The following is a 27640-nucleotide window of genomic DNA, read 5'->3' as shown; positions in this document are numbered from 1 at the left end:
GGGGCTCACCCGGGGAACACGGGGATGTGCCGGGGTGTCCCCAACGGAAAAGATCGGGACACCGGACATGTGCGGTGCCGAAGCAGAGTCCAGGCCGGAGCTGATAATGGGGGCTGGCAGCCCCTCTTGCTGCAACCCTGTGCGGGGCCGGGGCGAGGATGAGGATGAGGATGCTCCCGCTCCCTCCCGACCCCGCGGATCCCCAAGCGATGCAGCAGCGGCTGCTGGGGGGCTGCCCGAAGGGGGTCGGGGGCTGCGGGAGCGGGTGCGGGGCTGGGGGGTTGCCCGAGACTGCGAGAGCGATGTGGGGCTGTCAGTTGCCATGGAAACCGCTGGGTCAGAGGCGGCGGGAAGCGGCGCGTGACGCCATCGGCACCGCAATGAGCCGTGAGCGCGGGGGCGACGTGGGGCTGGTGGGCTGGGAGCCCCCGCATCGCCCCGGCCCCCACCAAGGACCGCCGGAACGCGGCGTCAATCCCGGTGACCTTCGCCAGCAGCTCCGGGTCACCTCCCCGGGTCACCCGCACCGCGGCTGGATGGAGCAGCCCCGCGGCCCTGGTGCCGGCTGGCGTTGGACCCCCTCGACCCCCTGCCCCCAGGGCCCCCCACAACCCCCCACACCACGAGCTGTTGCCACAATCCTCCCGCTAATCCCGGGTGGCTTTTCCAGCATCGAGTCAGGGTTATGTGGATAATCCATATGTTTGCAAGGCGAAGGCTTTGGTATATCCACTGTTAATCCAATTGGCAGTGGCAGTTTGGTGCCATCGGCACAGTGTCCCGTTGGGGGGCGGGGGGACGCCGCTGTCCCAGCCACCGCTCCCCATGGTTGGGAACTCCCGCAGGTGCCAGAGCCCTGGTCCCAACCCCCCCCCCGCCAGCTGTGGGACCCAGCTGCCCCCCACCCTGCCGAAGGAACCCAGCCAGGGAACATCCACGTGTTTATTTGCGTTTCAAACCACAGCAGCTCCAGCTGTTGCCCGACATATTCGCAGTCTGGAGATCCCCTCCCTGCTCCCCCCAAACCTCGGCTGCAGCCCAGGGCTGTGCCTCCTGGGGTGGAGCTCTGTCCCCACTGCACCCCTACCCCAACACCCCCCTCTCCTCCAGTTCCCTGCAGTATTTACAGCCTCTGCACGCCCAGAGCCACAGCCCTGGGCAGACCCCCCCTCCCAGTCTGTCCACCCTCAGGCTCGCTCACACAGACCAGTGGTGCAGGATGGTGGGGTGTCACAGGACCCCTATCACCCATTAATCCCCCCATGAGCTAGGGCCTGCTGCCCCACAGCAGCCTCTTCTCCCTGTTAAACCCCTTGATCTAGTGCCCCCCAAAGCCCTTCGGCACCATTTGTCCCTCCCCGCTCCCCCCTACAGACATCCACTTCCAGAGCCGGAATAAAAGAACCCCTCGGAAATGTCAGCACCGGTGTTAGAGAGAAAAAGAAAGTCAAAAGTGCTTGGAGCTGCCCAGCCCCACAGCCTGTGGGGGCAAAGCCCCTCCAGCTGCTCAGGTGGGAGCAGGGTCCCATGCCAGGGGTCCCACAGACGTCTCAACTGGCTCAGGACCAGCGTGGCTGTGCTGCTCGAGAGTAAATCCAGCCCTGTCCTGCCATCCCCTGCAGAGGGGCCCCAGAATCACAGAGCCCCCCCAAATCAGGGCAGGGGCATGGGGCCCCCGGCAAGGCACCGGGGCTCAGTCCTTAAACCTGCGGCCTGCCTGCATCTTCTTGTAGTACAGGTCCACCTCGCCATCCGCCGTCCCGTCCCGCTCGGCCGGCTTCCTCCGCAGCGTGGAGTCGCGGCTGGCTGTGGCCAGTAGCCCCTCAGGGGGGGCCTCCACCCGCTCCCCACCACCTCCTGCTGCCCCCGGGATGGCAGCCAGGCTGCCATAGCGTGGCTCGTCCTGCTCCATGTCGCTGACAGAGGAGCCAGGGGAGACACCGGCACTCTTGGCTGGGCGGAAGCCATGGAAATCCTTCCCCACCTCACCCAGCTCATAGGTGTCTGGCCCCTCTGACCCCTTCGACCCAGACTTCCACTCCCAGGGCCCATTGCCTGCAGAGAGGTGGACAACAGGGTGGTGAGGGGCGTGGGCGTCGATGGTGATGATGCTGGAGCTGTCCCGCTCGGAGGGCGAGCGGTACTGCGACGAGTCAGAGCTGGTGGAGGACGAGGACGTCTCCGAGTGCTTGGGGGTGACAGAGACAAGGCTCTGCTGCTTGGACATGGCGATGACCTGCATTAGGCGCGGGGGGTTGGCCACCCGCTGCGCTCCCCCCTTCTCTGCCACCATCACCCACTTGGCCCTCACGGCCGCCCCGCTGCCGGCCGCGGCCCCGGCGCCTGCCTGGCTCTCCTCGGGGATGTGCACCAGCTGCGAGGCGCCCGGCCGGGGCTGGATGAGCACACGGGGCCCCATGGCCGCCCGCTCGGCCGAGCGCGCCTGCACCGTGGGGTACAGGGAGGGGGGCACCTCCTCGCCGGGCTCCCCCACACCCCGGGCCTGTGTCGCCTCCTCCGCCAGCGTCATGCTCCGGCCCTCCAGCGACTTCTGCTTCCACTCTGTGATGAGCTGCTTGGAGCGGGAGGCGTCCACGGGGACATGGATGGTCATGTGCCGCCGCGCGGGGTCGTCCATGGAGGGGGTGTTGACGCGGGGCAGGGTGTTGCTGAAGGTCACCATGTTCTCCTTGCCCATGGGGCTGCGGGGGGCCAGCAGGTCCACGTCCACACTGGCCCGCTTCAGGCTGCCCAGCGAATTCTTCTCACGCGGCACCGGCCGTGCCGCCTCCTCCAGCCGCGCCTGTGGGTTCAGCTCGTCGGTGCTCACCGACTTGTTCTGGTGGTAGACGGAGTCATGGCCCCGCTGTGTCAGTGCCCGCAGCGCGTCCTTGGCCGGCGCCTGCGTCGGAACGCGCTCCGTCGGGGCACGGAAGTTGCCAACAGCATGGAAAGCCTGTGGGAAGGGCAACCATAGAATCCTAGAATGGTTTGTGTTGGAAAGGACTTTTAAAGGTCATCTGGTCCAATGCCCCTGCTACAGACAGGGACAATTTCCACTAGACCAGGTTGCTCTGAGCCCTGTCCAGCCTGGCCTTGAACACTTCCAGGGATGGGGCAGCCACAGCTGCTCTGGAGAGTGGGGAGTCAACATGGCCCCCCCAGCCTCTCCCACCCCCCTCCCTGGGCCACGGGCAGGACCAGCACCCACCAGGTACGCGGCAATGCCAGAGCCGATCAGGAAGCCCACGTAGACGTCAGCGGGGTGGCTGCGGTACTGGGTGATCTGGGTCAGGCCACAGATGCCGGCGGCAATGGCAAAGGCGAAGACCAGGATGGGCTTGAGGAGTTTGGTGCTGTCTGAGATGATGGAGTTGAAATACATCTGGGGCAGGAACAGGGTGTTAGTCACAACCCCGGCCATGCACACAGCTCTTGGGTGCATGTGGGACTGCAGGTGCCTGCACCCACACCCAGCACGGGCACAGGAATATCAGGCAGAGCTTGTCTGTGCCAACAGGAGAGGGACACAGCTGCCCATGGCACAGGACTGGCATGTGCCAGGCAGTGCTGGGAACTCACCGACACATAGACAGCAGCGAAAGCCGAGAGCGTCGCGTGCTGGGATGGGAAGGTCTTCCTGCAGGGAGAAGGGACACGGTTGGGATGGGGCAGGAGGGCTGGCAGGGCGGCACAGGGCTCCCCTGGCACGTACCTGGCAGAGAGGATGGCGTGCTTGTCAGTGCCTGAGCAGATGTCCTGGGTGATGTAGGGGTTGGCGTCGCAGGGGGTGCCCAGCAGGGTGTAGTTGGGTTTGCAGACGGTCAGGAAGAAGGGAGCGTGGTAGCCAGTGGCCAGCTGGATGACGTCCGTCACCAGGGCTGTGGCACAGAGTCCGAACACGTGGACGCCTGGGGATAGCAGGAGTGGGACAGTGGGTCACCCCCATCCCATGTGGGGCAGCCAGGATTCACCCAGCCCTGGGGCACCTGCTGGAAAGGGTCTGGTGCAGTGTCCAGGGTCTGGGTGGGGCCGTGCTCCTGCTATCACAGCCAGGGTGGCCCCAGGTCCCCCCCAGCCCCCAGGTCCTGTTCAGGCTGTGGCACAACGTACCCACAAACCTGACGGTGCGGCGCAGGAAGGAGTTGAAGTTGCAGCCACCGGCATTGATGCTGCCCTCGGCACCGGCGCGGCCCTTCAGCCGGGACTGCAGGCAGTACACCATGCCCTCCCCGACCATGATCTGGGAAGGAACCGCTGGCTCAGGAGGGACTGGGCGGGTCTGGGATGTTGGCAGAGCTGCCCAACAGACGCTGGACACTGCCAGACATCAATCCCCAGCTCTGCCCCGACCCCCACAGCGGGACAAGCCCGGACGCACTGAGGCAGCAGGCGCGGCGAAGGCCAGGCTGAGCAGCATCAGCAGCGGGATGAGCTCCTCGTTGGTCTCCACGTAGGGCATGGAGAGTGCCCGGTCATGGCACTGGAAGCCCACCTTGGCCGGCTTGAAGAGGTCCGTCAGCTCCAGGAAATAGAGCGTCACGACGGAGGAGGCCACGATGGGCAGCTGTGGGGGAGAGAGTGGGGACCAACGTGCCCCCGGAGCGATGGCACTGCCAGAATGGGACACAGACCCCCACCTGCCGTGCCAGGGCCCAGGACAGAACCCCCTGCACAGCCCCCACCCCGTGCCCACCCACCCCACACCCACCTCCACGAAGTAGAAGCAGGGCAGGAGTGTCATGCTGTCCTTGGGAGCGTGGGCTTTCTCCTTGGGGGGGATCATGGTCCTGGGCAGGCACAGGGGTCCCACTGGGCTGTGCCTCCACCCTGTGGGGGCACGAGTGTCACTGCGTGGCAGGGGGATGGGCAGCCCCGGTGATCCCTGACCACCCCTCCAGTTCCTGACCCCCGAGGGGGACGAGCACCCCTGTGCCACCACCCGGCTCTGCAGGGGTACGGGCACCCCATGTCACCCCTGGTCAGCCCCAGGTCACCCCACTGCCCCCGCTCACCAGAGACACAGCCGGAACTGGGGGTGCCAGCCCCAGGAGCTGTGACAACAGGTGGGGAGGAGGCTCGTCTGTCGCGACAGGCGGTCACTACCGCGACAGGCGGCGAGGCTGCTGCGGAGGGCGTGCAGAGGGGTTGTGCTGCCCGCAGAGCCGGGCCGGGGATGGGGCTCCCCGAGCCCTCCCGGCCTCAGCCCTACGAGATTGCACCGAGCCCGGGCTGCGAAACGAGGGGGGAGGACAACGGGGATGGAGCCACGAGGGGCAACGGCGAGGGGCAATGAAGGGGGGGCAAGAACGGAGCATTAACCGGGGGTATGAGCGGGAGGGCGGGGGGCTCAGCGGGGAACCTCCCCTTCGCAGGGACCGTGCCGCAGCCGCGGGCGGGGGTCGGGGCCGAGAGATGGGAGGGGGTGTCGGGGGAGGGAGGAGCGGCCCTTTGTGCCGGTCCGTGTCCCCCACTTACCTCAGCGGCGGCCCCGGGGCGCAGCGGGGCGGGGGGCGGCGGTAGCGGCGGCTGTGGGGGGGATGTCCCCGGGATCCGGGATGCTCCTGCCTCGGCGGAGCGCGGGGAGCGGCGGCTTCCTCCGCCCCCGCCGCCTCCTCCTCCTCCTTCTCCTCCTCCCTCGCCCGCCGCCCCCCGCTCCGCCCCGCCGCCCCCGGCCCCTCCCGGGGCGCCGAGCCCCCGCCGAGCCCCCATCGAGCCCACGTCGGTCCAGGGATGGGGGTCTGGGAGGGTCTGGGGGGGGGTCGGGAGGTCGGGGGGGGATCGAGGCGAGACAAAGGGCCGGGCGGGGCCGAGGACAGCCGTGGGACCGACCTCCCTCCGCACCGCTCCGCACCCCGGACCATGCCCAGGCACCGAGGGGCTCGGGGGGTCCCGGGGCCGCCCCCAACCCGGGCTGCCTCCACCGCCGGCCCCCCGATCAGCTCCCCTGCCCCCGTGTGCTGCGGGGAGTTGTCCCCCGCCCCGAGGCCCCTCTTGCCCTGCAGAGCCCCCTCCCTTGCCCTGGACCTGTGGGGACCCGAGGGGTGCCCAAGCGGGGGTCCCGCATCACGGGGGTGCGTGACTCCTAAACCCAGCGCCCCAGAGCTCTGCCAGCCCTCACCTGGGCTCTGTCGGCCGGGGGGTACCTGCCCTGCCCGTGGCACCTGGGGGCTTCCCGGGGGACTCGGGGCGAGTCCTGGACCCACACTCATGAGTAGCCCCAGGGACGGTGCCGGGAGCCACCCTCAGCAGGAGCCTTGTGTGTCCCACACTTGGGCCTGGGGAGGTGGGTGCAGCTCCCTTTGCTTTCTAGAGCCTCCTGGCACCTCCTGGCAGAGGCAGCAGCACCCCAGCCCCATCTGCCCCTGTCCCCCCGCTCTGCAGAGGATCCCGGCTGTGCCCTACCCAGTACCCCACCCTGTACCCCATTTCCTGCACCCTACACTCACTTGTTCCCCCCAACCGCCCACTGCCCACCCTGTCACGGTGCTGTCCGGGATCTGAGCAGCCCTGGCTCCACACGGTGCCCTTATTCCATTTTTGGCCCTAAGTGGGCAGAAATCTCCCGGCATATTTAACATCTAAATCCCGAATCCCTGGAAGCTGCGATTAAGCTGCTCTCCCTGCGGAAAATCCCTGTTTTGAGCCAGACTCGGCCGCCTCCCACAACACCACTGACCCCTGCCCACCATGTGCCACCAGCACGTGGGGACAGCGGGGAGGCGAAGCGACCACTGCAGAGGGACTCCTGAGCCTCCGGGGACCCCCAGTGCCCGGCCCCCTCCTCGCCGATGAGTCCGGCCAGCTGCTGACCATGGGTCCATTGGCTTGGGGGGGTCGGAGGGTCAGAGGTCGGGGCGATGGGGCGTCTACGCAGCCGGACAAAGGGAATGCGGCAGCTCGGAGCTGTAAAGGCTCGTGGAGCAGCAGGAGAAGGAGAGGGTGGGCTCCAGCCCCTTGTGGGGTGTCCCCAGGAGCCCTGCTCGGTCCCGGCTGCGCTGTGGGTGGCAACGGTGACCACGGTGGCCACGGTGGCCATCTCGACAAGAGACCTCGAGGCGCGATGTGAGGCCCCGCGAACGAGCCCGGGCGGGAGCTCCGGGCGGGGGCTGCGGGCGGGGGCTCCGGGCGGCTCCGGAGCTCAGGGACGCGCGGGAGCCGAGGCGGTGGCTCCGCTTAGTGGCACCGGGGAGAAAGGCAGAGGCGACCGGGGCTACCACCGCCACCGGCATCCCGGACACCGCCCCTGTCGCTGCCATCACCCCTCCCATCACCGCCGCCCCCAGCCCTGCAGGACCCCCCTCGGGGCAGGGATGACCCCGCTGTCCTCGTCAGCCCGAGGGCTAACCCAGGGGACGGGTTTGTATCCCTGGGCACCCACCGAGCTGACACCCAGCGGGGCCGGGCGGGGCCCCCTTCTCCTGCGGGGGGCGGGGCCGGGATAGAATTTGCCGGAGCCTTCATTTGCCAAGAGCCTGAACGTTTTCGGCATTAAAAACCCCGGCGCAGAAATCCCCGGCGGTGGGTGCCAGGGCCGGCAGCTGGGCCGGGCTGTTTCCTCCTCCCGCGCTGTTTGTGCCGGGAACTCTTGACCCCTTTTATAAGCTGAATATTTCAAAACATTCAGCCCACGCTGCGGAAACCCCCCCGCTCCCTCCGCGCCTCCCCCCCCCGCCCCTTTCCTGCCCCAAACTGGACATAAAAGCGAGTCCCAGCCGCAACCCCGGGTGAGCAGCGTCCACCCCGCAGCCCCATCGCGCTCCCCAAAACTCCTGCACACCCCGCAGCCGGGCAGAGGCATCGCCGGGCTCTGCAGCCATGGGGCCGAGTCCTGCTCCCGTCCTCGTCCTCGGGCTGCTGCTGCTGCTCTGGGCCCCAGTGCATGGTGAGTGTACCCCCTGCACCCCAGGGCAGCGGCGTCCCCAGCGCGGGGGTTCCTGCCCAGCTCCCCAGTTCCTGCCTCCACCTGCAGCCAGGTGCTGGTGCAGCCCACAAGGAGGGGTCCAGGGATCCTGGGAAGGGACCGAAGGACACCCCGTGCCCCTCAGCTGACCCAGCCTCTCTCCTGCAGGGCAGCCCAGGGGACGGATCCTGAGGGGCTCCGTAGCCAAGCCCCACCTGAAGCCGTACATGGCCTCGCTGCAGATGGACGGGCAGCACGTCTGTGGGGGCTTCCTCATCGCTGAGCAGTGGGTGCTGAGCGCTGCCCACTGCACCGAGGAGACGTGAGTGTGTGTGGGGGTCAGTGCATGGCTGGGGGGGCTGCTGGACTCAGGCCAAATCCCACTCCATAGCCTCAACCCCGGTGTCAAAGCACGGGACTGAGCTCCCACCTTCAGGGAGGACTGGGCAGGGGCTGCAGGACCTCTTGGAGCTCCCTGGGGGGCTCTCCAATCCCCCACAGCACCCCATTTCCATGGCTGGGTGCAGTGATACCCCCAGCTGTTTGTCCCACACTCTGACTCTCTTCTAGGGATGGCAAACTCTTCCAGGTGCTGCTGGGTGCCCACTCACTGACGGAACCGGAGCCCCACAAACGCCTGTACCAAGTGCGCGCCCAGTTCCCCCACCCTGGCAGCAACATCCACAACAACAAGGATGACCTTCTTCTCCTCCAGGTGGGCTGGCGGCTGATGGGACCCTCCTCCCCACCAGGCACAGCCCCGTTCCTGCAAATCCCACTGCCCCTTGGGACCCTGCAGGGTCACTGACTGGCCAGAGGAAATCCTCATGGTCAGGCTGGGCCTGGTTGCCTTGTCCATCCCTCCCTTGTCCCATGGGACCATCCCTGCTTCCCTCACCAAAGACCTTTGAGCTGTGTCCAAATGCCTCCATCTTCCTCATAGCTCCAGCTCTGGTCTCTGGCTGCATCCTGGGGCTTCATTCGGGAGGCGAAGCCCTGAGTGTGGCTGAGGCTGGGGTGGTACCGGTGTCAGGGCTGGGCTCACTGTGCCCTGCTGCCCCTGTGACCTGGGTCCCCGCTGGATCTGTGGCAGCTGGAGGAGAAAGCGGAGCTGAACGCGGACGTGCGGGTGCTGCCCTTCCAGCGGGAGGACAGGGATGTGGCGGCCGAAACGGTGTGCGAGGTGGCCGGATGGGGCACCATCGACCACAGTGGCCGCCGGCCAGACAAGCTGCACCAGGTGGAGCGGCCGGTGATCAGCCGCGACGTCTGCAACCACCGCACGCGGCACGACGGCACCATCACCAAGAACATGATGTGCACCGACTCCCGCAGGATGGACACCTGCAAGGTACCACACACCCACCACGGAAGCACCGCCGGACCCCTGGAGAGCTGGGAGGGAGCAAGAGGGGACAATGCCCAGAGCCTGGGAGAGGGGAGGGGCTGCGGAGCAGGAGGGGACAACATCCCTGGGGTGAGGAGGCCCTGTGCTGGCCACTGCAGAGCAGAGCACAGGAGCCGGGAGGCAGGAATGAGGGGTGGGAGATGGGCTGGGGTGTCCAGCAAACCCTTGGCCATACTGATGAGCTTTGGTCCTGCAGGGAGACTCCGGTGGCCCTCTGGTCTGCAACGGGGTGGCCGAGGGGGTGGTCACGGCCGGCTCCCGGGTCTGCGGCAACTACAAGAAACCGGCCATCTACACCCGCATCGCCCCGTACGCGGCCTGGATCGACAGCGTCATGGCCTCTGCGGACGAGGAGGGGGACACTCGCTGAGGGGACCGCAGGGACCTGCTCCATGCCACGGCTTGTGGCTGCCAGCACGGCCAGAGCACCCACAGTGCCGCCCCGCTGCGTGCCAGGGGCTCCCACCGCTGCCCACCCCGCTGCCGGAGCGTCCCCCCACGCCAGGAGGGAGGGCTGGGCCAGGGGACTGGCGAGGAACTAAGGAAGGGGGTCCCTGGCCCCCCACTCACAAAGCGCAGGGCCCAGGTGGGGGAGAATTGGGGGTCACAGCCCTCAACAGGCTTTGCTGAAAGTGCCCAAAATGCTGCCTGCGACTGCTGCAATAAAGTGATGATGATTCCTGCAGAGCTGCTGGGCTGGGGGAATGGGGTGCATGGGGCGAGCTGGGCGGGTCTGCGTGGGAACCCCTGCCCAGGGGCACCTGGACATGGGGGGGGACATGGTGAGGTTGAGCCCTTGGGGAAGGTGTGGCCTCGGGTGGGAGCAGGGGACGCATCCTGCAGTGTGGCCGCGATAGGATCCAGATCCGGGACCTCCCGCAGGGTCATTGTGTGAATGTTTGGGAAAGCAGGATCTGCCTGTTGCTGATATGGCAGTGGCAGCTCCAGCTCTCACGGTGGGATCGGTGCTGGAACCCAGCAGGATTCTCACTGGGACCCTCTTGTCCCAGGAGCTGAGGGGCAGGGCAGGGCAGAGCCCCCACCTTCCCACCACAACCCTGGTCACCCCCAGGCCCCTGCTCTCCCACTGCCCTATCCTGGAGGGAGCAGGGCCAAGGCACAAGTGATGGGATCAGGGCAGCAGCACGGCCCGGGGCACTGCCAGACCCTTCCAGTCCCATCCCAGGAGCTCCGTGGTCAGCAGGGGGACAAGGGGGACGCGAATTTGTCTCCATCCCCCTGCTGTGCTGCTGTTCCCTGTTCCAAATCAAACATTAAATAACCCCAAGCCTGTTCTCTAAAGAGCTCACAGAGAGCCCGGTTTGAGTTTTACTTACAGGGGAAAAGAGCCTTAATAAGGTGCCGTTTCCTAATTAGCCATTCGATTGTCCCTAATTACCAGCAGAGTAGCGAGGGGGAGAGGTCTGTACAGCTCTTACAGCTCTGTGCAGCGAAACATTCGCTGGAGTCAAGGGATGAACTCTCTGTCACCAGCTCCAGCTCTTAAGAATAATGAAATCACGGTTCCAGAGGGAAAGGAATGTACTAAGACTGGCTCACTCCCTCTCTTAAACGGTCTGTGGGGACCTGGAATTGCTGGCTGGGATGCAGCAGCACAAGGCTCCAGGCTCTCCTCCCTAAGAGCTGAAGGAGCCGTGGGAGAGGAGCAGGCCCAGATCACCCCCAGAGGGCTGGGGCTCCACAGGCACAGCCACGCTGGCTCCAGGAGGTTGTGCTTTCCTGCCGGGCCAGCAGCAGCTGAGGGGCCCAAGAGAGAGCAAAAGCCCAAAAGGACTTTTGGCTGCACCAGAAACGCTCCTCCTCTGGCACGCTCAAGTGTCCAGCTCTGCCTGAAGCTGGAGGTTTACACAACCCCAAGGATTTGATGTTTTTTCCTCGAGTGTCCATAAGGCGAACCTTGAAAACATCCATTTCCCCTTCCCCTTTTTCCAACGATGGTGGTTCCTTTCCTGACAGATGCTCTGGCAGCCCTCCCGTGGCTCTGCTGCCCCAGCCCCACGCTGGGTGGCCACGTCACACCACAGACATAAACCACACGGTTCTGTACAAAATTCAGAGGACTTTTATTTACAACAGCAAAAGGCAAAGGGAGAGTTCACTCCAGGCAGCAGCACTCACATTCCTGCTCCCATCCAACACTGATGGGCACTCAGGAGCCAACTCCTGTCAGAGGGGCAAGTTTGCTGAGGGATCAGGAGTGCCCAGCCCATGTGGCACTTCCCAAGCAGCCGGAGGCACAGGATGGATGGGAGGTACCAGGTGTGCTCCCCTCAGCTGGGACTTTGTTCCTCACCAGCCACCCCATCACCACTCTGCCCAAGCCAGGGCAGCTGCCAGGACGTGGCTGCTCCGCTGGCACAGCCCCGAAACACAGCCAGGCTCTCCCCTCCTGGGCCCCAAACGATGGGGAAACCTCAGGCATTCCTTTCCAGCTCTTCCCTGCTAAAAGAGGCAGAGCTCCCTCAGCTCTCTTTTTCAGCACAGCTGAACCAAGGACGAGCAGCAGCAGCTTTCCCAGCATGAGGGAGAGGAGCTGCCACTCCCTTGTCCCAAAACCTCTGTGAAGGGAGCCCCGTGCAGCTCGTGGCCCCCACTGCACCCCGGGAAGGGCTCAGGAGTAGCTGAGGGGCATCTTCCTCCACAGCCCCCCACACAGGCAGTTCTTGATCCAGCGCTGCTCCCACTGCTTCACTGCTGTCACCTTGTTGGGCGACTTCAGCATGGTGACACAGCCACACCTGGGGGGACATGAAGGGTGCAGCCAGCCCGGGGGGCAGTGGAGAGCCAGCACTGCTGGGGTGCTGCATGGATCACACAGGGATCTGGGTATCCGTGGGGGAAACCAGCTCCTGTCATCTGCAGGTGCCACTTGTGAGTACCAAAACCAGCTGAAACCAGCGAGCAACAATCCCGCTGAGGGCTCTGCTGGAGCTGGAGCCTGGCAAGGAACAGCCCCAGCTGCTGTTTATCCATGAAACAACTGACAGTCATCTCACAAAAATGATCTGCTACAGAGGCTTTCTATTAAAACCAGTAATTAAAGCTAATTCAATCACATGACTTAGATGGATGTTTGTTCCCTGAGCCATTATCCTGAAATCCAGGCTCTCCGTGAGGGTGGATGAGTAGGACAGCATGAAATGTGAGGCTGGGGGAATGATGACCCCAAAATGGGAGCAGGGACAGTGGGGTGGTTCCTCCCTCCAGCTCTGCTATGACCACACAGGTGCTTTAATGACCAGACCCACAGAACCGGGCATCACATACAGGAGTTGCTGTAGGGTCTCCTCCAGGTCAGATTAATTTAAGAGCCTGATCTGACCTGTTTGATTTTTAACCCAGGGCCAGGCTGCAACAACGCCACACTCTGACAAAGATCTGGGTGTCCCAGATTGAGGACACCTTAACCACAGCCACAACCAGCCTTGGAGAACTCCTCAAGGGCACAGGAGAGTCCAAGTCCTGCCCAAGCTCCACTGCCAAGTGTCACTTACCTGGTACAGGACTTGCATTCCTCTGTTGGGTACGCACCCAGGTGCAGCCGCCTCAGGTGGTCAATTTTGGGCTGTCCAGGGGCCCTGGGGAGGGAGAACAGGACCTTCCTAGAGTGTCACTTTCCACAAGCTGCTCCCAGGACAGGGAGCTGCATCCCACTGGCCAACATGGCAGACGCTCTGGCCCACTTGCCCACCCAGTGCCACGAGATTCGTGGTCACAATGACACAATTAATCACATTAATTAACGGGCTTTTTCCCCCCATTTGCTATCACTTTTCAGTACTTAAAATTCCCAGCCCATCACAAGCCGAGAAACGGATTCCAGCAGAGAGGACAAACTGCTCTTGGGTCCCAGCAGCACAGAGATAAGCCAAACCTCAGAGCTGCCAAGCCCCCTTCTCGCCACGGCACTGACTTGTTCCAGGGGCTTGTACCTGACAAAGGCATCGAACTGGGAAGAGACAGTGTGGCCAACGAGCCCAGGAGCCTTCCCAAACTGCAGCCGGACCAGCTGCTTGTTCTGCAGCTTGCTGATGATGCCGTCGTTGATGGGCAGCCAGTCAATGTTGGGAATGAGCAGCTGGCTGGGCAGGAGGCAGCACTCGTCGATCAGGGCATCGTCAGGCTCCGTGATGTGATTTTCCTCACGACCTGCGTGGGAAATGAAGGAAAGAACCCGTGTGACCTTTACATTTCTCCTTCAGAGCTCCAGAGAGCTGCGTGCAGCCTCCTCCTCCACTGCCAACTCAGCCTGGAAAACAATAACCTTGGCAGCTGCACTTGCCCTTTCTGAATGTGCCAGACCCCCTCGGAGTCACGTCCCACCCCGCTATTGCAGGAATTACAGTTCAGGGAACCGACCACACTCACAGCACAGCCAGAGCTTGGTCAGGAGCCGGAAGAGCAGGGACATGCTGTCCTGGGTGTCGGAGGTTGCCGTGTAGACAGGGAGGCAGCTGGGCTTCAGCAGCCCCCAGATGCGGATCACCACCATGAGCTCCCGGAACATGCCGAGGGACGCGCCGTCGCGCAGGAAGCTGTGCCCGGGGCGCACCGGGGAGCCCTGCGGGGGGACAGTGGCATGGGTGGGGCTCACACTGGCTCAGGTGGGGCTCACACCGGCCCCAGACACCCCACTGCATCCAGACAGCTCCTGCTTCCAGCAGCACACACCCTACGGAACCTGCTGCTGGGGATGGCAGAGGGTGACCTGAAGGTGACGCCTCTGCAGAGCTCCAACAGGAGTGTCCCCAAGTGTCACCAGCCCCACACAGGCATGGGAAGGGCCATTCTCTAATTCTGCTGTTCCTTACTTGTCCCCAGTGCTCATGCTGACAGGGACATGTGGCCCTGTGTGCCCTGGCTAAAGCTCCCCAGCACTGCCCATGGGTGTTTGTGTCCTCTCGGCGTGTTCCCAGCACTCCAGGTCTCACCTGGTTGGGAAGGCTGGCCAGCAGGTAGAGCACAAAATCCCCCACCCACTGGATGAGCTGCTGCAGGGACTGCAGTGTCGTCATCTCCAGGACAAACTCTTCCGTCTTTAGGTTAATCATCACCTTGTCAATGTCTGGAAGAGAAGCAAGACACTGCCTGCCTCAGGAAGATGGATCCAAACCTCACACCCTCCCTGCGGAGGTCACCCTTCTCCTTCTCCTCAAACCCAGGAGTTACTATGAGACTGTGACACCGTAGGGAACGATCCAATCCCAAACCTTGGGAAGGCAGCGAGGGATGCTGTGAGCAGTCAGTACCTACATCCGTGATCTTGGAGCAGATCTCGGTGAGCCGGTCCCCGGGGCTCTTGTCAGGGGTGTTGAGGAAGTGCGGGCGCAGCAGCGACTTCAGGGTGCAGCTGATGGCGATGAGGAAGAGCTTGGCGTGGTAGTCACACACACGGGCGATGGTGCTGGAGGAGAGCTTGCACAGCGACGCCTTCATGGCAACGATGCGCGTGGAGAGCACCTGAGCGACGGGGAAACGCAGCAAAAGGCACAAGGAAAGGCAGAATTAGCATAAGCTCATTAAAGCTGCTGCTCTGCTTTATTCTCTGCTCTCCCTTTCTGCCACAGGAGCGACAGGAACGGTGCACGCTGCACACGTGAGCGCTGCGCTGGGCACGTGCTGCTGCTCCCAGAATCTGCCAAAAATAGACTTCACCGTCTCACCCCGAGTTTCCAACAGGCAGAGACCCGCTGATGTCAGTGAAACTGAACGCTGGTGACATGGAGGCTCTTCCCAGCTCCATCACTGCCCGAGCTGGGCACTCAGAGAGCACAGCCAGGCAGAGCCACCTGTGTCCTGAGGACTGGCACTGGCTGCTCCCCCCTCCAAGTCCCTGAGCCCCCCCGTGCCCACCCTGGGAGTGAACCCAGAGCTCCCACCCACTGACCTGCTGCAGGGCCGCGTTCTGGCGCATGTACTCCTCGTGCAGCTTCTCCACCAGGTTCTGCACCATGCTGGGCTGGACGTGGAGCAGGATGTCCCACCAATCGTAGCCGGTCACCATGCAGTACTCCAACAGGAACAGCAAGTGCCGCAGGGACATGTTCATGTCCAGCACGTGGCCCATGGAGGGGGAGATGCGGAGCATGCTCAGCTGAAGGGAGGAACCAAAGGAAAACCGGCATCAGGAATGGCCTTAAAATCATCCCACAAAACTACAACACAGCAAGGGGCCTAATGCAGCTGACTCCTGGCCTAGTGACAATTCCTGCAGTGACAGAGTACATCCCTTCCCAACATGGATCTCGCAGCTGGAATTCCCACTGTTTTCCGAGCAACCCATCATCCCTCAGAGAGCCTGGGTGAGAAATAACCCCACCATAAAAGAGCACCAACCTTCCCGTGACTGTCCACACCAGCCAGGGCCAGCGATGTCCAGGAGAGCTGCATGGCCTTGAAGTGCACCAGGGGCCCCGCAGTGCGCGGGCGCTTGAGGGTCGGCTCGTCCATGGGGCGCTGCGAGGAGGAGCCGTAGAACACGGCCATCATCTGCAGGGACAGCCGGTGCACGATGTGGACGCTGCCATCATGGAAAGCCAAGGCCAGGCCTGGGGACAGGAGACAAGCAAGGCTAAGCAAGCAGCTCCTCCCGGCACAGCCTGAAGCAGTGGCCACCACTGAAGCCCGTGGAGAAGCCATAAGGCTGGGGACTCATAGCCCCGCCATCAGCATTTCACGGCCTCTCCCCATGGAAACACAACGGGATGGCAGGGAAGATGCCCCGTTTGAAAGTTTTCTTTCAGCATTCCATATGCTTTGCTCCCATTCTTACTTCAGCTACAGCTCAGAAGGTGAAATTTCAGGCAAAAGCCACATGTTTAGGAGGAAGACAACAGGAACTCCTTACCCAATCCAGGGAAGAACTTGGTGTCGTTCGCCACCTTCAGATCAGTGTTGGTCAGGGAGATTGGCAGCTTTGGCAGCGCCACGGCCGACACCCGGTCCAGGTCGTTGGTGGCAGACAGGATTCGCCACTTCAGGATCATGGGCTGCTTGTCTCCCACTTGGGAAAATGAGCAGATGAGTGAGACTTTTGTCCCAGCGAGATCAGAAAATCCTCCCCCCATTTCTGCCCACGCTCCCCAACCAAGCAGGATCACAGCTCAGGCACTGACTCTTCATTCCACCTCACTGGTGTATTTCCCATCTATTTCCGGGACATTTCCCTCGTATTCCCCTATTTTTTTCACTGAATTATACAAGCAACATGTTTTGCTAAATCTCTCTTGATGGAAAGCTCTGCTGAGGGTGATTAAGATCGTTATATACAATAATCCTTTCTATTTCACCAAACAAACTGTGCCGATTAATTCTGTTCTATCTGAGATCAGGTGGAGCCCAGGCAGCCTGGGCAGGGGATTAATCCAGCTCTGCTGCTCGATCCTGGTCCTTTGGGAGGCTTTGCTCCACTGGCAGCAGGAAGGGCGGCTGCGCAGCAAAACACACAAAATGTCTTTTATGAAGTGAAAGCAACAACCAAAGCCCTTCCTGGAAACAGCAAGTTGCTGCCTATGATGCAAACAGACAGAATGGACTGAGAATACCTGAAAATAAACATGGGATTCTGAATAATCCCATATATGGGATAACGGATGTGAGAAACTGTGCTGCTTTTTTCCTCAGACCAAGCTCCTGTTCTTAAGAGTCCCCAGTGCAGACACTCACCCACGGGAGAGATTTGCTGGAAGATGTTGTTGACGGGCAGGCCCTCCTTCCTAAGGGACCAGCACTCCACGATGCTGTTGTTTTGATTGGAAGCACAAAGCAGCACCTGCGGAACAGAGCCCCCTACATGAGCGTTACAACGCAGAGGGCACAGCCCTGGTCATTCCCACCCTCCATTTCCAGGGTCCTGCTCCCAGTCAGGTCATGCTCCACCAGCAAAAAGCAGAGGTTGGAATCAATGGGAGGTGATGGTCAGGTCCCTAACTCCAGCTGCACCAGCAGCACTTCCCAGAAGGGCAACTAGGAATGCCAAGGGTATTGCAGGACATGCTGGTCACCCCTGAGGACGGCCAGGTGGAGCAAAGAGCAGCTTCCCACCTGCTCTGACATGTCCCGAGCCAGGAATTTCAGGTGGGTGATGGCCGGGTACTTGTCCTTGCGCGCGGGGTCCGTGGTGCAGCGCATGAAGAGGGACGGCAGGATCTCGGTGTCGATCTTGCACTTCTCGTTCACCACGCTCACACAGACCTTGTAGAACTGCACGGGGGACGTGCTGCTGCCATCGGACGTGGCCACCACGATGTTGCCCCCGCCCGTGAAGGCGACGTCGGCCAAGGCCACGCGGCAGCGGAGGCGGCACAGGCTCTCGGTGGCCGTCAGCACCTGCCCGTTGGGCTTGAGGAGGGACACGGTGACCAGCCCGCTGATGGTCACGGCGATCCAGCCCTCCATGGGCTTCCCACCGAACAGCGTCAGCGACGGAGAGAATTTCACCCTGGAAAACTTCTCGCCAAAGTTCGAGGCTCCAGACTGTAACAGAGGTCAACAGAACGTAGGTGTTTGCCCCCAAAATTTGTGCCTGCGGAGCTCTTCTCGTGGGAGAGGGGCAGGATTTCTGTGGGACATCCCAGGAGTTAAAAAAACACAAGCAGGGAACTTGTGCTTGGCAGCTTTGGGCTCTCAGAGTCTGCAGAAGCAAACACGTTTCCAAACAAGGAGCTCATCTCCGTGTCCAAATCCCCAGATCAAACCTCAGCACCCAGAAGGCATTTCCTCTGAATTACCACTGGTAAGGAAAGAACTGCTCTATTGCCATGCTCCAGCCTGGAACTGAGGTACCAGACTGAGGGAGACACATTCAAAACACCAAGAGAAACAAGGATCCAACCCCCCTCAGAATTCAGCAGGAACCAGGAATCTGCCTTCTCTTTGACAGGAAAAACTCCTCTGATGGACTTGCCCAAGGCCAGGAGGGAGCCCAGAGCACGGAACACAGGCAGGATCCTGAGTCCTTTGCAAAGACCTGAGCCAGCATGGCAGCCCACATCCCCCGTGGAGCCAGGACAAACCTTTTCCACGTGCAGTGCCAGCTTGACGCCGTTGTGCAGCCAGGACAGGGCCACCACCGGGTCCCCCTCCACCACGCTGCCCACTGTGTTCTCCCAGCTGTTGGCCAGGTGATCCGTCATGCTCCAGCACTTGATGTGGCCATCAGCGTCTGCAGAGAGCAGCCTGGAGCCTGTGACAATGACACTGCATGGGAACAGGGGGAACAGCCAAAACCCTCCGAGGAACCGCACCCCATTGCTTTGGGACAGGCACAGCACGGGGGGGACACAGGGACAACGAGGAGGGATCCCAGCACACCTGACTGATCCCACTCCAAACACGTGATGACTTCAGTGTGGCCTGAGTTCACGGAGTAGACGTCCCAGGGGTGCTCGGTGTCGATGATATGGACCATGTGGGTGAGATCTGCACGAACACAGAAGTGACTCCCTGTGCTTTGTCACCAGCCACCGTTTCTGAGCCTCAGAGCCACAGCTGATGCAGGGAAAACATAAAATATTCTATAGAAATGATTTGGTGTAGGGTAACAACTGTGCTCGGAACTCAGTGAGGGGCCAGACACTGACGTGGAGCTGCTCCTGGTTTAGGAGAACCAAACCCCCTCCCAGGGAACAAGCGTGTGTTAGACACTGCCAGAGGCTGAGGGATGGAAAGAAAAGGAGGAGTAACAGCTGGGAGCCTGTCAGGGGCAGGGCAGAGCTCCGGCCCAGCGGATCCTGGACTTTCCCAAATGCACCTGGAGCTTCCAGGAGGGATTTCCCAAGGGGCACGCGGTACCTTTCTCCTCCTCATTGCGGAGATCGGTGGTGAAGGCGATGAGGTTGCGGCAGGACCAGGCGCACACGAGGGGGATGGAGGGGCAGTGGTTGCTCTTGGGCTTCTTCTCCCACTCGCACACGTACGCCAGGTCCATCCCGCCGGCCCGGCCCCGGAGGGGACACGGGACAGGCTCGGTCCTGCCTGGGGGCGACACAAGGCCGGTCACACCGGGACCGGAACGCACGGCCCGCGGGGACCCCAACCCCAGAGGCCATGGGGAGCGCACGGCCCCCGCGACACAGGCGGGGACAGCCCCACACCGGGAGAGGCCCCGGCGGCCCCGGGGGGAGGCGGAGGGAGCGATCCGCGGGTACCGACCCTACGGCGGGCGGGGAGTGCGGGTGGGATGGTTCCGGGGGCGGAAACTCGGGGTAGACACGGGGAGGTGCCGGGAGTTCCCGGGGCTCGCGGGAAGGTCAGAGGAGGGTCCCGGGGCTGCCACAGGAGGGTTCCCGGCGGTTCCGGTCCGGCCGCACTCACCGGCGCCCGCCGCTCCCCAGGACCCGCCGCGCCCCCGTGGGCTGCCCGTCCCGCGCCTGCGCCGCGCGCTCAGGCACGGCCACGGACACCCCGGGCGGGGGCCCTTAGAGAGCCCTGCCGTGGCTCTAATTTGCATAGCAAACTACCCAGAACCCACCGGGCACAGATAGCAAATATAACTTGTGTTTTTCGGATATTTGGGGAATACAAGGGAATTGGGGGTATGAAAGACTGGGGAAAACTTGGGGAGGCGCGATATGCAGTCAGCATCGAGCCACGCTGCAGTCACCCTATGGTGATTATATTGTCTTTCCGGACCTTTAAATAACACGGAGGGTGAGGGTGAGTTCGTGCTCGCTTCGGCAGCACATATACTAAAATTGGAACGATACAGAGAAGATTAGCATGGCCCCTGCGCAAGGATGACACGCAAATTCGTGAAGCGTTCCATATTTTTCGCACCTCCTCGCACCCTCCTTTTTGCGGCCCGCACCAAACCGGCTCCTCCGCGACACCCCCAAACCCCCTCCCCCTTCCCACCATCCCCGTCCCCACAGAGAGACAGAGCCGGAGCACGGGAGCACCGTCTTTATTGTTCCTGAACATGCCCGTACCCGAGTCACACCAGCAAAGGAGGCGCGAGGGGCTCCCCTGGGTCTGGGGGTCCCCACGGTTAATGGCAGTCAGTGTCGTCACGGGACAGAGCAACCAGTGAAGACCCCCCAGGGCACACCCTACGAACAACCCTTGGCACACGCCAGGGACATGGGGGGACACAGAGGGACCCTCGAAGTGCCCCATCTGCCCCCATGGCAGCTGTGGACAAGCAGGGAGAGCCCTGAGGGGGGCTGCACCCCTCCACCACGCACACACACACATGTAAATATACACACACGTGATAAAAAACACAAGCTATATTACAATAAAAACAGCCCCGTCATGCGGGCAGGGCACAGGGTGTGCAGCAAGAGCACCCAGAGCTCCCCACACCCCGCCCTGCCCAAGGGGGCCGAGCCCCCCCTGGACACCCCGTGGGTGCGGGGCTGCGGGTGCCAGAACGCGGCAGCCCCCAGGCTCTTCCGCCAGCTCAGCGATTGCTCAGCAGCCGCCAGGAGCTGTTTCACCGCAGAAAAATCTGGACCGAGATCACCCCACGAGCGTCAGCGCCAGAGTGGGGCTGGCCCCGCCTGATTATTTTTAAAAACACCTGGGTTATAAATAGACACACAAACAGTTCCAGGAGGGCTGCACAGGGAGCGGGGCGGGCGAGAGGCACCTGCTCCACAACTGCAGCAATGTTGGGCAGGGCACAGCCAGTCCCAGCATCCCGAGGGGCCACAGCCACAAGCCCCTGGCTCTGCCCCGCTGGGCACCAGCTGCTGGAGCAGGGGAAAGGCCGAGGGTCTGAGGGCTGCAGGGCCGGGAGAGGCTGCAGCGGACACAGGAGGGGCAGGGCAGCTGTCGGGGCATCAGCTCATCTGCCCCAGGTAGTCTGAGAGCAGCAGCTCGGGGGGCAGGAACACGCGGTGTTTGTTGCTCACTTTCATCTGACGTTTCCCTTCGATGTCCGAACCTGTGGGTGGGATGGAGCGGTCAGCACACCCCTGTTCCCCGCCTCGGGGGTCACCAACACGGCGCTCCCAGCCCAGCCACCGCCCTCCCGTCCTCCCTGGGGCTCGCGGTGAGTGCAGGCTCCCCCGTGCTCTGTCCCCTCCGTCCCCAGCCGAGTCCCTGCCGGCACCACGGGCTCGCTCCCCATCATTAGTGCTCCCAGACTGTTTGCCACACGCGGCTCCTAATGAAACGCTCGGCAGCAGAGCCTCCTCCGGAGGGATGGAGCCTCGCCTGCCTTGGCAACAAAACCTTCTGAGGATGCCCAGGGAACTACGAGAGCACGGCTGCTCCGTGGGAGGAGGAAGCAGCTGCGGGAGAGGGAACCCCGCGAGCAGATTCTTGCTCTGGACCACCCAAATCCCCCATCAGAGCTGGGTCCGGCCGATCCCCGGGCGTGGGGCTGCAGCCAGCGCTGGTAACCACGGCCGGGACTGCTGAGGGAGCTCCTGGCAGCGGTGGGGAGGAAGCAGGCGGGGGTGGGGACCGCGGGGTTATCTGTGAGCTCCAGGGCGAGGTGGGACCGGGAGGAGGAAGGGAGGAAAAGGCTGAGCTGGAGAGGAGAGATAGTGATGGACGGAAGGGGAAAAACAAAAACAAAATCAAAATCAAAACTGAAAACAAGCTGACACACGGCTCTTACTGGCAGAGACGAGATCCATGTACTGGCAGAGCGCGTGGAGCAGGAGCCGCTCGAAGCTGAGGGAGAGGGGACAGGGTTAGAGCCAACGTGTCTCTGAGCAGTGTGTCCCATAGGCTGCTCTGCCCTCCGTCCTCCCGGGGACCCACGGAGCAGATGGGGAGCACAAAGTGCCACGAGCCCCTGCACAGGGATCCCCAGGTGCATCCCTCCCCCAGGGGCTCCACGGGGACCAGGCCAGGTCGGTGTCCAAGCATGGCTGAGGGGAGGCCGAGAGGCCTCTTCTTCTCCCAAAGCCCCTCTGCAGCCTGGGGCACAGGGAACCCCAGAGCCCAGGACCCTGAGATGGGGACATACCTGTTGTCCATCAGTGCCGTGTAAACGGAGTGGGGGGTGACAGAGAAGAAGGCCAGCAGCTCCTCCTCCAGCCCCTCCAGCGTCCCCTGTGAGGAGAGGCAGAGGCTCAGCGAGGAAGGGGCAGTGGTGGGCACAGCCCTGGCACAAGTGATTCCCCAGCAGTTACTGCCAGCAGCCCCTGGGCAAGTCATCCAGATGGGAGACAGCAGGGAGAGGAGACCTCATCTCCCATCTCCAGCCCCCGAGGCGGGGAAGGATCCAGCTCCTGCCAACTCCACACTGTGTGTGCCAAGGGCTGGCACCGTCCCTTGTGTTCACAGCAGCCGGGGGAGCCTTGTGCCTCCCGACAGTCAAAGCTCAGTTCTCTGCTGGTCTCCAGAGCACTGTGACCCCAGAGACGAGCAGCACACGCGTCTCGTTTGAGGACAAACAAGCCAGTGGGCAGGAGGAGCCCAGGCTGCATTTAGAGGCTCTAATTAGCACCAGGAAAACAAACAGAGCCTCACAGAGCAGAGGGAGCAGGGAGCCAGCACCCCCAGGGCTGGGAGAGCAAGTGTCTGGGCAGGCACTGCAGGGCTGCACTCACCTCTCTCCTTCCTGCTCGGCAGTTTGTGCACTTTTACCCCCTTTCAAAATGCATTGGAGTTTCCCCAAAAAACCTTGTGTGGGCCACTGTGAAGACCCCAAAGGCTCCACTGCTGTCCCCATGCACAAACATGCCCAGATTCACCTGTCACCTGCTGCTCATTGCACAGAGACTGGGAAACAACCACTAAAAAAGCCCTGTAACTGCCAGAAAAATCTGAACTGAGCCAGGAAAACCCATCTGCTGGCAGCAGGATGTCTGCCTGCAAACCAGCCACCACTGCGGGGTCCCACGAGCACTGGAGCACGTTCCCAGGAGCTCCTCTGAAATCTGGCACTGCCCTGCACAAGGTCAGGGCACAGCTCTGGGGACACAGTTGTGGAGGGACCCCTGCCAGCCCCAGCTCTGCTGTCCCAGGCCCCCCGCTCACCATGGGGATCCGGCCCCGCTTCAGGGTGGCGCGGAGGCGGCGGCTGATGCGCTGGAAGCACTCCTGGGGTGTGTAGGCTGGGAGCTCTGGAGAAGGGAGAAGGGATTTAGACACAGCTCCACAGCTCGCAGTGCCACCTTTCAGGAGGACCCCCAGTGTCCGCCCCCCCAGCTGCCCCATGAGGCCCCCCTGGCCACCCCCCCTTCGCAGTCACCGCCAGGACAGCAACGCCCTTCCCAGCACAGGAGGTTTGGGGGTGCGGAGATTTGGGGGTGGGACATTGGGGGATGGCTGCTGTGCCCATCGCCCCAGCCAGTTCTGGCTCTCACAAACCCTCCCTGGTCCATGGTGGAGGTCTGCAGGCATAATCCCCCCACTGCCACACACAGAGGGTGGGCTCAGGCATCCCCTGGCCCTGCCACAAGCAGGGAGTGGGTGCAGCGGGGTCACCCTTCGCAGAATGTACACAAGGAAGCAAAGGGAGAGGCTGTCCCCACCCAGCGCCCCCTCCCAGCACCTTTCCACTTGTCTTCATTCTTGACAGGCAGCTTCCTCCTGTGCTTCTTCCTGGCCTCCTCCTCCAGGTAGAGCAGGACCCGCTCCTGCTCTTCTCCCGACCGGTTCATGAAGTCGTTCCAGATCTGACAACAGAAGCCACCAGACCCCACTACAGAGGTCTGTGGGGAGCACCTGGCAGTGCACGGCCACCCAGAGCTCCTCCCCACACCCCATGAGCCCTCTCCTCACCCACCTGTCCCCAGGGATGGCCCCGAGCACCACACCAGGGAGAGGCCACATTTCAAAACACTCGGTTACAGGGCCAGCGTGAGGCAATGGGGGTTTGGCAAGGGGCTTGTGCTAGAAGAAGTGCTGCAGCTCACCAGGAACCCACTGCTCTGCGGGCACAACTCTCCATGAGAAGATCTGCCTGGAGATTCCCTCACCTCATGGACTGGGGACCCCAGGACTCCATTACCCCCCGGCACACATGGCAGCAGCAGATCCCACAGATCCCAGCCTGACACCAGACCAGGCAGAAGCTGGGGCACAGCAGCTCAGGCCAGGGAGGCAGAGGGATGGAGGAGTGAGGTACAAACACCCCATGCCGTGCCAGGGCCCCCCCAGTGAGTGGCTGTACCCACCTCCATGTAGGTCTCATTGTTACAGGCCTCGGTGAAGATGCTGGGGGTGGCTGAGTGGGTGAGCTCTCCCTCATCGCTCCCACAGTCATCCTGCTCCAGGAGTGTCATCAGGTAGCGAGCTGGGGGGAAAAGCAAAGCCTGAGAAGGGAGGCAACACCTCCAGAGAGGCCCCATGCCCCCAGCACACCCCCCCTTGCCACACAGTTCAGGGGAGGTTGTCGCTGCCCTGGGGAAGAGACCCTGCCCCGGTCCTTACTGTTCTCCAGCCTCTGGAGGCTCTTGCGGCCCTTGGCCCTCGGGATGAGGTCGGAGTTGCGGATGGCCTTGTTGATGTAATACTGCTTCCTCTTGGACGGCGAGAACCGCTTGGACGGGGAGTCCTCCAGCGGGGGCAGGCAGTCCTCGATCCTCCTGTGGGGACATGGCAGGAGGGATGAGCCCACCCGAGACCCCCGGGCCTGGGGCAGCTGCAGCAGCGTGAGGACGGGGGGAGATCGGGCATCAGAGCATCGGCCCCGCTGTTACTGCAACCGGCACCGCATCCTCCCACGGGGCCTGTCCCCCTCGGGTCACCGCCAGCTCCAAGGGCTGGCTCTGCTCAAAGCAGCTGTGTGTCAGCACTGGACAGGCCAGGTAATTAACCTGGGTAATTAATCTGAGTAATTAACCATGCCACACGCAAAGCAAACCAATGGATCCGTTCCTGCTGGGCCCCTGCTGCACTTCACGCTCACCATCGTCCTGATCGGATCGGTAGCGGCCCTGCCACTGCCTATTGAGGGCAGCGGGAACACCGCCCCAGCCACGGCACTGCCAGCTCCTGAGGGCACCCAAAGGCACTTGGTTTCTGTTCACAACAATTCCACGGTCAGGGTGTTGCTTAGTCACAGGCACAACTTAGGAATGACCATAAAACTGAGGCACTTTACGGGAAAATGAAGGCAAACAAGGAGCAAGCAGCTCGCTGGGTGATCGACGCAACAGCTTGGGTTTCAAAGTTTACTAAACACCAAAGACAGGAAGTTTCACTGCCTTCACTTGCAAAGGAGTTTCCCCTCAGGGTTGTGTGGGTTTCCTTTAGCGCAGCAAAAGGCGGGGGAGAAAACCAACACCCCCAAAACAACGCCCAGGACTGTCCATCCAGGATGAGGAGCTGAGCTGCCAGAGTGACTGCTGTTTCCACTGCCATGGCAGCACCACAGCTTTGCCCCATCCACAGGGCCATGTCCCTAACGTGTCCCCTTCTTCCCTGCATTCTGGGGCTCACGGGAGCTCCAGTCCCGCAATCAGGCCCCAGCAGAGCTGATCTGGGCACAGGGCAGAGCAGATTGTGCTGTCCGATTGCAGCCCGGGCCAACAGCCAGCTGCTTGCCCTCGCCAAAACCTTGATTTTTTTTCCCCGTTTCCCTGCATGGGGACAGTGATACAGTCTTGGCTGCTGGTGGGGGTAAAAAAACAACCAACCCCTTCCAAGCTGGAGAGAAAACCATGGCAAAGGTGGGCTTGGAAAGAATAAAAGAGACTCAGGTATCAAGGCAATGCCCAGAGGACAGGTGGGGAGCAGTAACCCAACCTGCCAGAGCGAGCGGCCAGGGCTGGCGGATCAAGTTGTGATACAAAGATGGTTACAAAAACCTCAATAAACAGAGGGAGTCACCTTACACTGCCCCAGCTCGGGGGTTTGAGTACACAGCTGCGAGCCTGGCACTCCCTGGAGCCGTCATGGCTCACCGGCACGGCCCCGGAAAGAGATGTCAGAAACGAGGGCCAGCAGGGTGGGAGCACCCCTGGGCAACCAGGAGCCCCCTGACCCCCGTGGCTGAGAGGGGAACAGGCTGAGCCACACTCGACTCTCTCCCTGAAGCCTTCAGAGCTGTTTATGGCTGCCCCAGCACCCGGCACTGCCACGTCTGCCCTGGCACTGCCACCTCCGCCCAGTGCCAACCTGGAGGTTCACAGGGGACAGTGACCTCGGGCCAACGTCCACAGAGCGAGTGACCGGTGTCAGACAAGCATCGGTGCCCTCTGAGTCAGGGTCCCGTCCCAGGCAGCTGGGCCGGGTTGAGAAGGGACCCCAGGACAGGTCATTCCTGGGCGACCACAGCAAACCGCAACCCCAGGGCAATGGGTCCGGCAGCTCCGGGGACACCGGAGCACAGACAGATTCATGCTGCTCCTCCACGTCCCATTTCCAGGCAGGGAACGCGCCTGGAAGAGGAACTTGTTCTCTACCGGGGGATTTCTGACCTATTCCTGTCATTTACCCTTTGGCAGCAGAACGCAGCAGGGACCTGCAGGGCAAAGTCGCCGCGGGACAGCCGGGGCTGCCAGGGACAGCTCCGTCCCGCAGGGTCCCGGGTCCCCGGTACAGCAGCGGGGGTCTCCAACCCACCCCCGGCACCACGAGGGACCCCGGTCCGGATCACCAGCCCCGGTGACCGGGAGCACCGTGACCTCGACGGGATAAACACTAATTATAAAGCTCATTATCCCGGCCCGGGGCTCCGCTCTGACACCGCCCCCGGGGCCGGGGCGCTGGGGACGGGCTGTCCCGGGAGGCGCCGCCGCCGCTCCCCGCCCGCACTGACAGCCCGGGGGGCTCCTGCCCGGCCCGACCGCCCCACGGCCCGCCCGGCCCCGGGCCCGCACTCACGGGAACGGCTCCTCGGGGCCCGCGCCGCCCCGCAGCACCACCATGGCCCGCTAGGACTGGGATGGGGATCGGGACCGGGACGGGGACCAGAACCAGGACCGGGACTCCCCTCCGCCTCCTCCTCCTCCCCCGGCCCGCACCGGCGGCATCGGGCCCGGCACCGCCCGCGGGAAGTGACGTCACAGGGGCGGGGGCACGGGAGCTCCTCCCCGGGCGTCGCGGGAGGTGGGGCACGGGGGGGTGCTCCGCGGAGTCCCTGGAACGGGGACTCGACGGCCGCCGGACCCCATTAACGCCGCGTGAATCCCCGTTGTCCCCCGTTACCTCCCCCGCTAATCCCCGTGAACCTCCACTTAACCCCGGTTAAAGCCCCTTTAGCCTCCATTAACCCCCGTTAAGCTCCCCGGTTAACCGCCCCCCTCTTCGCGGCACTACCGGGGCCCGCGCCCTGCACGGCGCCGTTCCGCCGCCCGTCCGCGAGGCGGCGCTGCGGCCGCGCCCCCGCCAGGCCCCGCGGCCCCGCCGCGCGCAATATTTGCATGCCGCCCAATGGCGGCGAGGGGCGGGGCGCTCCG

The 27640-nt window shown here is 62.8% G+C and overlaps 4 protein-coding genes and 1 non-coding gene across 7 annotated transcripts; 2 read left to right on the top strand and 3 right to left on the bottom strand.

Moving 5' to 3' along the window:
* Window positions 1-928: 928 nt before the first annotated feature.
* PLPPR3 (phospholipid phosphatase related 3) lies at window positions 929-5640 on the bottom strand. Of its 2 annotated transcripts, none has more exons than XM_042034465.1 (8): window positions 5479-5640; window positions 4712-4830; window positions 4382-4567; window positions 4114-4243; window positions 3716-3911; window positions 3583-3640; window positions 3212-3385; window positions 929-2956 (listed from the first exon to the last, which is right to left on the bottom strand). In XM_042034465.1, the coding sequence occupies exons 2-8, from the start codon at window positions 4784-4786 to the stop codon at window positions 1694-1696; spliced, it is 2082 nt and encodes a 693-aa protein (XP_041890399.1). In that variant the 5' UTR covers window positions 4787-4830; window positions 5479-5640; the 3' UTR covers window positions 929-1693. The 2 variants fall into 2 exon arrangements, with proteins under 2 accessions (XP_041890399.1, XP_041890483.1); XM_042034549.1 differs by lacking the exon at window positions 5479-5640 and adding an exon at window positions 5016-5303.
* Window positions 5641-7713: 2073 nt separating this feature from the next.
* LOC121669709 (complement factor D-like) lies at window positions 7714-9996 on the top strand. Its single transcript, XM_042039103.1, has 5 exons — window positions 7714-7885; window positions 8072-8225; window positions 8474-8618; window positions 8997-9254; window positions 9508-9996. The coding sequence occupies exons 1-5, from the start codon at window positions 7819-7821 to the stop codon at window positions 9679-9681; spliced, it is 798 nt and encodes a 265-aa protein (XP_041895037.1). The 5' UTR covers window positions 7714-7818; the 3' UTR covers window positions 9682-9996.
* A 1380-nt stretch (window positions 9997-11376) lies between these two features.
* Window positions 11377-19670, bottom strand: MED16 (mediator complex subunit 16). Of its 2 annotated transcripts, none has more exons than XM_042033817.1 (15): window positions 19485-19670; window positions 19125-19307; window positions 18645-18752; window positions 18347-18516; window positions 17376-17807; window positions 16998-17103; window positions 16180-16335; window positions 15669-15880; window positions 15220-15426; window positions 14582-14792; window positions 14264-14397; window positions 13701-13893; window positions 13265-13481; window positions 12827-12910; window positions 11377-12070 (listed from the first exon to the last, which is right to left on the bottom strand). In XM_042033817.1, exons 2-15 carry the CDS (start codon window positions 19258-19260, stop codon window positions 11944-11946), a joined length of 2493 nt encoding a protein of 830 aa, XP_041889751.1. In that variant the 5' UTR covers window positions 19261-19307; window positions 19485-19670; the 3' UTR covers window positions 11377-11943. The 2 variants fall into 2 exon arrangements, with proteins under 2 accessions (XP_041889751.1, XP_041889832.1); XM_042033898.1 differs by having other exon boundaries at window positions 19647-19665.
* A 326-nt stretch (window positions 19671-19996) lies between these two features.
* On the top strand, window positions 19997-20103 carry LOC121674039. Its single transcript, XR_006019431.1, has one exon. It is a non-coding gene; the product is annotated as a U6 spliceosomal RNA (small nuclear RNA).
* A 116-nt stretch (window positions 20104-20219) lies between these two features.
* Window positions 20220-27248, bottom strand: R3HDM4 (R3H domain containing 4). Its single transcript, XM_042039235.1, has 8 exons — window positions 27066-27248; window positions 24669-24823; window positions 24413-24531; window positions 23788-23911; window positions 23271-23356; window positions 22255-22340; window positions 21901-21956; window positions 20220-21219 (listed from the first exon to the last, which is right to left on the bottom strand). Exons 1-8 carry the CDS (start codon window positions 27107-27109, stop codon window positions 21116-21118), a joined length of 774 nt encoding a protein of 257 aa, XP_041895169.1. The 5' UTR covers window positions 27110-27248; the 3' UTR covers window positions 20220-21115.
* Between the last annotated feature and the right edge of the window lie 392 nt (window positions 27249-27640).

Source organism: Corvus kubaryi, unplaced genomic scaffold, assembly GCF_017639235.1.
Source record: "Corvus kubaryi isolate FWS band 111438036 unplaced genomic scaffold, C.kubaryi_AGA036_p1.0 121, whole genome shotgun sequence".
Classification (NCBI taxonomy): Eukaryota; Metazoa; Chordata; class Aves; order Passeriformes; family Corvidae; genus Corvus; species Corvus kubaryi.
The sequence above is the reverse complement of the archived record's forward strand: the minus strand, read 5'-3'. Positions and strand labels throughout refer to the sequence as shown.